We start from the raw sequence: 12774 nt of genomic DNA, 5'->3' as shown, positions 1-12774 counted from the left end.
TAACAATGAATATTTTACTGAGCTTAAGATGCTGAGTTCATTTAGGCTGCTTCCTATGGACAGAATTATATATAATCATCATCTAACAGCAAGATGGGGTGATTTTGACCATGGAAGCATCTATAATTCTGATTAATCACTTGCTGCTTTAATTAACATCTACTCTCTACGTTTGTCAAATACTGGATTTCTCCCCCTTACTGCAACTAAACTACAAATCTACTGATCTAAATCTGCAGCCTCTGTCTCTTTTCTTCTTCTTCTCTCTCAAACCAATTTTCTACTTGTTTTTCTATTTGCATTTCTCTGCCTGACTCCTACTTATATCCGTTCTCTTTTCTATTTTATGTCTGTATGCCTGTCTGCCTACCTATCTGTCTCTCTCCAACTCCCTCTTGGCTTACATGTATAGCCCTGGATTCCAGAGTATCAGGTAAAAAAGCACTTTTCACTTTGCTTGAGAATTATACTCTTCATGCAAGATGTTTTTTTTTCTGATCCAGCTGAACACCATTATTTTGCTTAAAATATGTGAACTCTGTTAAAAAAGAAAAAAAAAGGGTGAGCTCGCAGCTTTCCAGTCATATCTTGTCACTCATGCTTAGTATTAGCTGTTCAGCTCAATCACTCTGTGATTTCCAGAGATTGAAATTAGAGCAGAAGCTAAAACGTGGCAAAGACAACAATAATCTTGGGGAAAAAACTACCTGCAAAGCTTTTTTTTCTCTAAATATTGAAACCAAGTTGGCAGGTACATCAGCTTTATGCCAGCAACCGTTTCCACTTTTTGTGCTCCCTGTAAGTTTACAATAAGTAAATGTGTTTGTCAGTCTTAGCTCTCTGCCTCCTCAGAGATAAATAATTTTCTTTTCCAAATGTTTCCCTTTCCTCGGTTGTGTAATAGGAGCAGTCAAGATAGGATATAAAGGTAAATTGAACCACTACCCCCCCAAGGGAGATTGTCACGAACAATCCCTCCCTGCTCTCTGTCTTTCCTAGCACGGCGTTTATACACCTGTTCTATGTCCAAGTCGATCATAATGTTTCTGCTGTGATCCTGCTCCCCCGATATGTTTCCTCATCTCCTGTCCGTCTTAACCAGTCTCACACAGACTCCACGGTCCCTTCTCCCCCCCTTGTCTTAATTCCCTGTGTCTGCCAGATTAAACGCCCAAAACTGGTGTGGTTTAGTCATGTTTCGGCTCCCTGTCTCCACCCTCCACTAGAAGGAATGCGATCTGGCAGCAAGTGCTCTGTTTTCTGTAAATGAAGGCTCTAGATCCTCCCCCCTCCTTCCCACACTTCTTCCCCTATTTACATATATACTTCCCTTTCCCTTTGATGTTGCTGTTACTTCACATGAGTGTTTCTAACATCTGCAATGGGCTATTCCTTCCTTAATTATTTGCAGGCGAAAGCAATGAACTTCCAAGACAGCCACTGATGCTCAGCCTCTTAAATGGGATTTGTGCAACTTTGAACTCACAAGGGTTCCATTTTAAATCTTGATTCAAATCCAAAAAAAAGAAAACTCAAAGGTCTGGCTCCAAGGCAGCCCTTGATTTGAAAATCACACTATGAGACTTAATGCAACCAAAATACAAGTCACTTGAACTCATAAAGAATCATTCAAACTCCAATTGCCGTGAGGATTAGACTCAACATGCATTCACAGTGCCTCCCATTGGCCTTTTAACACTAAGTAAACAGCTCAGCAGGTTTCCCCCCTCTTTTATTCCAAACATTTCACTTTTCAGTGTAGCTCTACATGCTCCTGAAACTCATGTGAAACGACTGTAACTCCTCACACCCTCCCCTACATCCTCAGTCCTGTCAGAGGTGTATCGTACTGTATGTTCACTCAATACTGTCTTTTATCATTTTTGTCCCTCCTCTGCCCCTGTCCACTCTAAATGCCCCCTTCGCTCTTGTCTTCTCCCCCCTCCTCTCCTTCTCCTCCTGATTTCCTTGTTCTTACTTGCTCGGCTGTTTGACACGTACATGATGTGTTGACAGACGGCTGCCCCGGGCTGTGCAACAACAACGGGAGGTGCGTCCTGGATCAGAACGTCTGGCACTGCATCTGCCAGTCAGGATGGAGAGGGCTGGGATGCGATGTAGCGACCGAAACGCTCTGCTCAGATGGCAAGGATAACGAGGGAGGTAGGAAGGAGTAAAAGCCTCGTACAAATAGTCTTTTAGCTTCAGAAAAACTTGTCTGTGTATCTCTTATTGTGCAAGACAGAAAATTGGCTTTGATGTGGCTCCTCTGTGACAGTGCAAACAAACAAAACAAATCAATCATACATAAAACATCACTGGAAAGAATATGCAAATGTTGTAGCAAAGCAGATTGTTAAACAGCATGCGTTAAAATATACAGTAGATCAATTATAAAGAGTAGTTGAGACTATATATTAATACTCTGGAGCTAAACTGCTCCTCAGCCTCATCAACAAGCCCAGAACTTTTGAGGTTCATATTACAGTAGATGACATACTTTGAAATAGTTCATGCTTTCATGTCAGCTCAGGATCTCTGCTGTCATTTTAATGAACTTAAGTTCACTTTAGGAGTCATCCGTGCGCGCTAGAGCTCAACACACTAATGGAGACGCTCGCACGCTTCCTAATGCATCCAGGTCAACAATGCTTTTCCCTCCCTGTCTCGACTGTCCATCCTGTTTTCCAGATGGGCTCGTCGACTGCATGGACCCAGACTGCTGCACTCAAATCTCCTGCCAGGGTCAGACCTACTGTCGCGGATCGCCTGACCCCGCTGCCATCGCCGGCCAGGGCCAGAGTTCAGCCCAGCCCACATCCAAGGGCTTTTATGATCGCGTCAGTTTCTTGATTGGTCCCAGCGGCAGTCACGTGATACCCTGGGATAACCCGTTCAACAGCAGGTAAGTGGCTTGATGAATTACTGACGGCTCTTTAATTATTTGGGTCACGTTAGCTGTTTGCTGTCTCATTACCAGTTGAGAGAGACACCTGTGTTTGTGCAGCCACTCCAAAAACGTCAAAGAATCCCACATCTCTTTGTCTCGCAGTCACAGTGACAAGTGTGTTTACGTTGGTGTCGCTGCCAGGAGCGCTTATTTCTTTTACCAGTCAAGATTAAGTAGCTCAAGAGCGAGCTTGCTCCCTTGCTTAAAAACAGCACTTGTGACTGTGAAAACATAAAGAGTAGGTTTCTTACACTGAGATAACCACCATGTGGTTTTCTGAATTGGAAAGGAAGGCACAGCAAACATTTCACTGAAGAGACCATTTTCACTGCACATTAATGTATATCTTTTATCAGGAACCATTTTTTTTTGATCATCAGCGGGCCGCCCATCACACAGTATATTTGAATATCGGAGGCCGACACACTTAAATAGACTTCTCTTTGATATTTCCTTGAAAGGGTCTTTTTTCTAGAAATTATTTTCCAACAGAAAACCACGTTAAATCCGTCCCATCACAGCGAGTCAGCAAAGAGCCAACAAGTTAATGGTATTCTGCACTTTAACATCAAACTAGAGTGAATGCATTTTTGGTTCCTATGTTATTAATGGGTACAACATTTACAGAAATTAGACCCACAGTATTGTTGGTATTATATAACAAACATTTTCTGCTTTACAGTCTCTAGTGCTTTCTTTTGTTTTCACAATTCATAAAGGTCCCGTTTTCTGTTTTGATGGTCTGTTGAGGACTCAGTAGTGTTACTTTTTAACAGTGCTATTGGCATGACTCTATGGATGGCAATGTCAGTCTGTCGGTCAGTCCACATTGGTCCAAACTGAAATATCTCAACAGCTATTGCAGACAATTATGGTCTCCAGAGGATGAATTCTACTGACTTTGGAGATCCCCTGTTTTGGATTTCATTGAATTATCCTGACAACTATTGTATGGATTGCCAGCAGGCATGAAATTTGGTAGACATTCATGTTCCCCTCATGATGAATTTTAATAACGATGCTGATCCCTTAACTTTCCAATCTCGCTCTATCATCAGGTCAAAATTTCAATTTGTCCAATACTTTGGTCTAATAACATTCCCATCAACATCAACTGTACTTTGTGTTCTGTGCCAATCAGCAGATGTTAGCATGCTAACACGCTAAACTAAGATGGTGAACATGGTAAACAATATGACAATACTGGCGTGTGAGCTGCTAGCATGGCTGTAGACTCTTTTTTTCATCTCTTTCAAAAAAACGTAGATACACTAACCACAGTAGCTACCTGCAGAGCAGAGAGAGATTTTATGTCTTTCACAGACATTTTGACATTGAGTAAAACCTGTGACCTTCTGGTGTCTTTTTATTCATAGTGAAACCTTTGCCACGAGACATTGCATTTTCTTCAGCTTGTTGCAAGAATGAAACTTTTAAGGTGATCATCCAAAGACACTGATGAAAAAGGTTTGATGTAAAGGAAGAGAATACCATACCCAATGAATACATTACATCAAAGTGCAAACTGAGGAGAAAGAGTTACATTTTTCACCAAAACCTCTCACATCTGTTCAGAATCAGAGTAGAGTTTGTTTTGTGACTGATGGAGAGGGAAATGATTGCCAACTGTGTGCAGAAGGCTTTGGGAATATTTCCTCCAATAGTTTAAAGTAATCCTTATGTAAATAGCATGCTTTACTGAAAATATAGAATGAGGCCATACCCCCCACCCCCCCAGCCGAGTTCTCAGTAATCCTCATCCTCATTGTCTTCAGCTTACTGTCGATTTCATGTCTGGCAGTGGCATTAGCTCTCTTGCTCAAAATATCCATTTGCCTTTTTTTTATCTCCTTGTAGAAGTTAGTTTTATGGTCAAAAATATCACGAGGCTCTGCAAACATACATACCACCAAATTTGACAAAATTAATTTTTTAAAAATTAAAATTAAATTTTTTACTTTATCTTATCAACACTGCTTACTTGAAATATTTTTTTGAAAGAGTCAGATAATGAATTAGAATTTAGTGGTGGCAGAGTTTATTTGGAGACCCATATTTTTCAAACATTCATTCATTTGAGGTTACAGGTTGAATAATTTATTGACAGCCTTTGCAGAGTATACATTATAAAAAAAGTCTCTGAGGCTCTGGAACAATGCCAGAACAGCATCAGGACTTCCAACAGCAGCGGTGACTGTTATGCTTAGTCGTAGAGTATCTGATGTCTTAACGGTACAGAGATGGGAAACAGAGGTCACTCCTGTCCTTCTATTTTTTAAGAAGCCATTGTGTAAGCCAAGAGAAAGGGAGCAGATTTCAGTGTGCGGTCAGGTTTCAGAACTCGGCAGTAAACTTGTCTCTTGTATAGCACAGAGAATAAAACATGTGTTGTGGTTTAGTGCCCCCCCCCCCACACACACACACACACACACACACACACACTAGTCCCCTAGCCGTATCACATGTCCCCACACAAGTCTCCCGTTGGGTTTTCAGATGGTGTTTTTCTACAGCCAGTGTGAGACAAAGACAGATAAGAATGCATGAATTATATGATTCATTTCTGGGGTTTCAGCAGGTGGTGTGACTTGCCGTTTGTTTGGGGGTTCGGCTCTCGCGGCATCCGTCTGCCTCTCAAAAGATTAATAGAGACACAGGGAAGAGAGAGTGAACCTTCGCCGGGGCTCTTAAGTGGCCTTGTTCCCCGAGCCGGTAAATAAAGGATGGGAGATGGTTGTGCCAGGCGTGGAGCGGGAGGGAAATAAGAGAGGCTAAAGCTGTTGATCATCCCCGTCTCATATACGTAATGACCCAGAGATAAAGTGGCAAAATGAGACATCTTTTGCCCACCAGTGACAAATGCAGAGGGAACACTTAAAATTCTGCTCTATGGTTGAGAGGTAGGGAATGATTAAATGTTGATGGAGAAATATCGCATTGTCTCCCCTTCTTAGCTTCAAAGGACTGACTTAACAAATTACTTCACACTTAAGAATATACAAACGAGAAGCAGCGTCAGGCAAGTTTCACCTGAAGGCCCTGCAGTCACGTTGAATAATCACAGAGGATATCTGAGGCTTTAATCATGTATGAACCTTCCGTGTCTGTGATTTATGAAGCAAAAAATGCCAAAGAAAATACAGTTTTTTTATAGGTGAAAGCAGGGAGTTGGATGCTGGACGTGGAGAGCCTTTTGACCAGAGGCAAATCCATTTGCCAGCAGGGAAAATCTGGGTGGGCAAAGTGAATGAGTAATGCTCTCCCATGCTACACTAACTACCATAGAGGTGGGCCTTAAGTAAAGCATTTAACCCCCCCACCTGCACCGGTGGCACTGCTCTTTGGCCAGCAGTAGGAGGTGGGTTATATAAGGCAGCCACCAGGTGTGAATGTACGTGGAACATTCTGGTGGATAAGAGGATCTTTGTTCAGAAAACCTCTCCTACATTTTTTTTTTTTTTAAATGGGAGCAGGTTTTTGCCTCCGTAGACTTCAAACCAACAAAAACCTTCACATTTTGACTTTTCCACTGCTGAACATTTTGTAATTTCTTTATTGAAATTGCATTTCCTCTTCACATGACTTCACCTTTCTAAACTGCTGTGGCGATTCTTTTGTATTATACCATTGCATTTCTTTTTTCAAACCCCTTTTCATTTATTTTTTCTTTGTGACAGTTTGCCTCCAGCATTGCATTTTGTTGTTTTGAATTCCTATAAAGTGGCTCTTGACATGGCAGCCGTCGAACTTCACACATCAAGAGGATATCTGTAACCGAGTTGAAGAGCTTGTTCTAACACAATTCTTGTTGATATATTATCTTTCATCACAAGTATTACCACAGACATTTATCACACTCGCGAGCACCAGACTCGGTTATGACACTGACAAGAGGCTCTTTTTTGGAAGCAAAAGTACTTGCAAGAATAATCATGCTTGGATCACACCCTCTTAAAAATACAATTTAGGGGAAATTCTTAATTCAGCGAGGTCAGAGTGATAACAACATTGTGAATATCTCATTCATGAACCTCATTTGAAATGCCTACTGCCGAATATATTGTACACATCATTTACTAAGTTGACTTTGCTTAGTAGACTTGATAATTTAACTGTGAATCTGGTTGGCCAGTTAATGTGCTGTGTGTTTTCCACTCTTAGCTTTGATGCCCACTGTTTTCTGTGCTGAATTGCCCTCAGAGCTATACATGGCTCTGTGTGTCACATTTTGTCTCTAACTAATAATACTTTTAATGAAAATAGCGCTCAAGTGTGAGGGAAAAAAAAATGAACCCATTTTTGCATCCATTTTTGTGTCCTTGTGGAATATAAATGCTGCAATACATGTGCAAGATGCTGCAAAATCTTAACAGTCCTTGATGTCTGGAAAACCTCATCCCACTGAATTATGGGCTTTTAAAAGCAGTAAACAGAGACAGAGAGGTGCTCTGTAAGGTGGCATTTTCATGAATAACAACCACTGACGTGTGTGTTCCTAACGGTCAGTAAATCATACCTCCCTGCTGGTGCGGCTGGCAAAGGGATGACAGTTGTTTGCAGCGTCGCTGCCGTGGCCGCGTGTTGACGCCGGCTGGCATTGTTTGTTTACTCAGCCCTTTCTGTGTTTGTTTGCCCACACAGCCTGGCGTCAGTCATCCGGGGTCAAGTCCTCACGGGAGATGGGACGCCGCTGATTGGAGTCAACGTGTCTTTTCTGCACTACCGGGAGTACGGCTACACCATCACACGGCAAGATGGCATGTAAGGGAGACTCTCTGTGCACACATGCATCAGCAGCTAGCGGCATGCCGGGACACACAGAAATCCATCTGCATTTATCAACACTGATTTACATGTCCAAATAAACATGAGCACTCTCTCATAGTTAGCTCAGCCCTCAGGTTCAACCTTTGCCTTTGGAACGATTTATTTGTGGCAAAGACTGCTGTCCCCAGACCAGTATGGAAAAATGCAGAAAAAGCTGTCCAACAGTGGGAGAGTCGTCCTGGCAGTTATCCAAAAAGCGCTCAAAACAAATTGAAACGGCAGCACATTGTGCCCTAGAACAATTCCTCATGCAAATGTCACAGTGGTGGAGGCCATTTTGAACCAGGCTGTTTAAAATGCATTGAATCAGCAAGGGTAGAATCAATCTGCCTGCAGTGTAGTAAAACATGGGATTACTGTCTGACCTTCTGCTGCTGTTACCGCAGACGGGTCCTTAATAATGGGAGTGCAAACACATACAAGACAAACGTATGTCATATATTTTACAGGTGGGGTTCACCTCAGGTAGGAGCTTTATTTTGCAGATGGTCATCAGAGATAGTGAACCAGGCCTTCATTCAAATTCAGCAGATACAGGCTGTGTTTATGTGTTGCCAGTGTGGAATAAAAGGCTTATGAGTGGCAGAGAATTGTACAGCTGTTGTTATGAAGCACAATCCTCGGGTCCCCAGATAGCTGAGGATTAGCTGATTTCTTCAGATATTCCGCCCTGTAACTCTTCTGACAAGGAGCGTGATAAATGGTTGGGGATAATCACACTTGGTTAGCCAACAGATCCGCTCAGTGTGTTAAGAAGGGGGGGGCAGCATCAAAGCCTGGCCTCTTGCAGCTGTGAGCTCCCCACTGCCCAAAGTGGAGAGAGCTTGAGAAGGAAGCTGTTTTAGGTCAGCTGCACAGCTTGGCTGTTAACGTGTGTGTGTGTGTGTGTGTGTGTGTGTCATTGTGGGTGTGGGTGCATGCATGAGAGACGTGCATAAGCATCAGAATCTGTGTGAGTGTGTGTGTGTTTTTGTGCATGTGAATGCATGCAATGTCACCACACAGATGCTTTACCCCCTGGGTAGTGGAGCTCGCCGAATATATAGAGCAGCACTTCAAAGACTCGCCCTTCATTTCCAAACCAGTAACTTTTCCCTGAGTAATGTCGTACTAATTAAAACCAGTTCACTAGAGGAAACTCCTAAGACTCAAGACTCCAAACCAAACTCCAACCATAAAGTGTCTTCTTACACCATGCCTGGTTAAACAAAAGTCATAAATTAGATTCAGTGAATGATAATGATATATGGAGCCTGTAGAGAGGGAATACACTTGATAAGGGAAAGTTTTCTCTTCCATTGAAAAAGCATCATCAGGCTTAATCCTGTAATAAATATTTACTTTGCACTTAAAGGCAAACTCCAGTTTATTACAACCTGAGGCCTGATTTTCATAGTTCTGACCATCATTCAGTAATTAAATTATAATGTTGCTTAATAAAAAGTCAGATGGAGCAAGAAACATGAGTAGTGAGAAGATAAGCCGGGACTCAGACGTACCCCCGTCCCTTCCGGGTTCCAATGTGACCTAGCCTTTATTGTTAATTCTTTATTTGTTTGCAAAATTGAAACATCATGGTTAAAGACATACAATAATAGAGCTCAATGGAAGGAAGTCAAGGGGCTCATACGCTTACCGCAGTTTTGCGTGTACACAGTGTGAAATGAGGCATTATGAGATGATCTGACTTTCAAACAGACTTGTGAATATGCCTGAACAGCGGCTCACTAGAAAGATCTTTAATTGGGACATTTTGCATGGTCACCCCTGGATTAGTGAGGTTAACTCTTCATTTTTATTTATTTTTTTAATAACAGATTACAGTTTAATATTCATGATGCTAAGCGCAAATTGTTCCTGATGAACAAGGAAAGATTGTCTGTTGATGTTTGGCACAAACCTAAATTACAAACTTGATGAAAAACAACACAGTGTAGAGTCTTATAAGTCTATGTGAGCAACAAAATTAATAAATAACAAACCTACCTACCGTTTTTTAGTTTGTTTTACCTCAAAATAAAATGGTTTAGAACATCTCAAATCATTGTAGTGATGACACCATGTTCCCAGAGCTCAGCGTTTCTTTAGTGAGCACAATGATATCATAACCAATAGAAAAGATGGACAAAACTATGACAATAAAAACCCAAGTTTTTATAAGTTGTTTCTGCAGATGGTACTAAATACAGTCTATTTGTTGCTATTAATTAATTAAATATCCAGTTATTTTGGTGTCATGATATTGTGTTTAGGTTTGACCTCTTGGCCAACGGCGGAGCTTCTTTGACGCTGAGTTACGAGCGTGCCCCGTTCCCGACACTGTACCGTACGGTGTGGCTGCCCTGGAACGTTTTCCATGTGATGGACACAGTGGTGATGAAACGGGAGGAGAACGACATACCCAGCTGCTACCTTACTGGCCTGATCAGGCCCAACCCCCTCATCCTGGCTACGCCCCTCTCCACTCTGTACAAGACCTCCCCAGAGGACAGTCCCATCATCCCCGAAACCCAGGTGAGACTGCTGTCACAGAGGTGACCTGGGGAGATCACATTATAGGCTTTTATGGTCAATTCTGCAATTTCTGCTCATATCTGATTGTGTTGAATAATTTGACCAATGTTTGATCCCAACATTACAAGCAGCAGTGTTGAAAACACACAAACACAGAGTTACGATAATGCTGTTATCTTCCTTTTACCATGGCTTCTCTCGCTTATTTTAAACAGTCCGATTTGCCTCTCAGTTTGCCTTTGAGCTTTGATTGAATTGAGGCGTCTCCCCAAATACTAAGCCATAAATTGTCTCACAGTAATACTGATAAATTCTGGGGCACATGGCATGGAGGTTACATGCCTCAGGATTTGGTTTGTATCCATTTGGCTCAAAACAGAGTTGAAAATCCCTAAATGCAAAATGTGACTCTGCAGCTTTTGCTGTTAAAACTGATAAGGAAAAAAATGATCTGTGTAACATTTGCGAGAGAAACAAAAATCTGAATTTGGAAAATGCTTCAGTACGAGCATAGAGGCAGTCTGAGGTGAAACCTGGTCAAGAACTTGTCAATTATTAAAGTGAGTATGACTGCAGTGCATGGAATATAACATTATTACCCTGTACTGCATGTCTGTGTAACCCTGGCAACAAACACAATTTCTCTTACGTGGCTGAATTATTATTATGTATTATATACTGTGAATACTGGCGAACTCCTGTTGCTCCTGTTATTTAAGTCTATACTCCACACTGTGTATTTGGCACCAGTCTGACTGCTAATTAAAATCATAGGTTCTTCATGAGCAAGTGGCCATACCAGGCAGTGACCTCAACCTGGTGTACCTGAGCTCCAGGGCAGCTGGCTACAAGCCCATCCTCAAGGTGCTCCTGACCCAGGACCGTCTCCCCTTTGGCCTGATGAAGGTCCACCTGATGGTGGCCGTCATGGGCCGTCAGTTCCAGAAGTCTTTCCCTGCCTTCCCCGACCTCTCATACACCTTCATCTGGGATAAAACAGACGCCTACAATCAGAAGGTCTTTGGCCTGGCAGAGGCTGTGGGTGAGTACCCGCTGTGAAGCTGCCGACTGAAGATGTTGTGTAAGCGTAGGTTCACTGTCAGATGCTCGCGCTACCTTCAGGCAATGAACCTTGGTTGAACTTCTGAAGATTGATTTTATTATTTTTAAATTGAGGATTATTTTGCCTTTGCTTTTGTTACCATGTGATTTAGCAGGTGGTGTGAAATTCTGAAATCCCCCAGTGCTGCATTTTTGAAGGCCACTGCTCTTTTGCTGACTTCTTTGTTTTGCATGTATGATATTTCAGCAGCAGTGCGCCGACTAAAATATTGCCTATGAGGCAGTGGCTTGAAAAGAAATCCAGCAAGAGTCAATAGTCATAAGAAAAACTCACCACAGATAATAACAGAATCTTTTGATCAGATCATACATTACAGAATATCTTAATTAGCATTATACTGCATTAGGATGCACTTACTGTGTGTTCATATTTACAGAACTACATGCAGTAACACTTGCATCTTAATGTTTTGCAGAAAAACTTTTCAAAATCTGAAAAGGGGCTGAGGGATTTTGTTAAGAAGGATGAATGTTAGAGCACTCCGGCTTATATATTACAGAGAAAAAAACCTCACGGCCCTGACAATCAACGGGATTCACTCATGGCTTATGGCTGCGACCATATCACAGTGTTTGTGATATTTACTATAATGTGCTCCATCTGAGTCCTTATTGTTTAAATAATTCATGCCACTTTACACGCTATTTTGCTTTGTGGTTTATTTGCATTTACACAAGATAAAACAGACAAATGAGAGGAGAGCACATAAAATACAAACTGTGCAGGTGAGACACAGAGACCCCGCGGGTCTTGTAAAATCATCCCAGCTGGAGAAAATGACACAGTCAAAGCGAAAGCAGAACCAGCAAATACAGAAAACAGCCACAATGTGTGCTGAATGTCTGATAGGCTACAAGCCTCATTGCTGCCATAAGTGTCAGGTAAGGAGGTTGCAACCTTGTTCACCATAGGCATCTGCCATCATTACTTTCAGTGTCAGTGGGATATGAATACGAGTCCTGCCTTGATGTGGTGCTCTGGGAGAAGAGGACGGCGGTGTTACAAGGCTATGAACTGGATGCCTCCAACATGGGAGGGTGGATGTTGGACAAACACCACATATTGGACGTTCAGAACGGTAGGAAATGCTCATATATACAGTATATGTGTTTGTGTGTGCATGTGGGGCAGAGATAGGTGGCCTCTTAGGGTTACAGGCAGGTGGTCTTTACCCTGAATCACCGCCATAAATACTTGAATCAAAATGAAATATGGTTCGTCATTCCATCTACAGATAATAGAGGAGAGTTTTGAAGGGCCGATCATTCACAGTAATGACAGAATAAATCAGTGACTAAGTCACCAGGGTGCGGGGCTCGATACGATTCCACACAACTCAGCTATTTTAGGAAGAAGACGG

At 42.1% G+C, this 12774-nt stretch overlaps 1 protein-coding gene across 2 annotated transcripts in view; it reads left to right on the top strand.

Annotated features, from left to right (window-relative positions):
• LOC139291455 (teneurin-3) overlaps positions 1–12774 on the top strand; it is a 65513-nt gene that overhangs the window by 25074 nt on the left and 27665 nt on the right. For both annotated transcript variants that reach the window (XM_070913481.1, XM_070913480.1), the window contains exons 9-14: positions 2017–2163; positions 2692–2905; positions 7592–7711; positions 10030–10291; positions 11066–11333; positions 12349–12492. In XM_070913481.1, coding sequence (XP_070769582.1) covers positions 2017–2163; positions 2692–2905; positions 7592–7711; positions 10030–10291; positions 11066–11333; positions 12349–12492 — 1155 coding nt within the window. The remainder of the gene's footprint in view (positions 1–2016; positions 2164–2691; positions 2906–7591; positions 7712–10029; positions 10292–11065; positions 11334–12348; positions 12493–12774) is intronic.

Source organism: Enoplosus armatus, chromosome 10, assembly GCF_043641665.1.
Source record: "Enoplosus armatus isolate fEnoArm2 chromosome 10, fEnoArm2.hap1, whole genome shotgun sequence".
Taxonomy (NCBI): Eukaryota; Metazoa; Chordata; class Actinopteri; order Centrarchiformes; family Enoplosidae; genus Enoplosus; species Enoplosus armatus.
Note: the sequence above shows the minus strand (reverse complement) of the source record. Positions and strands in the feature narration are given on the sequence as shown.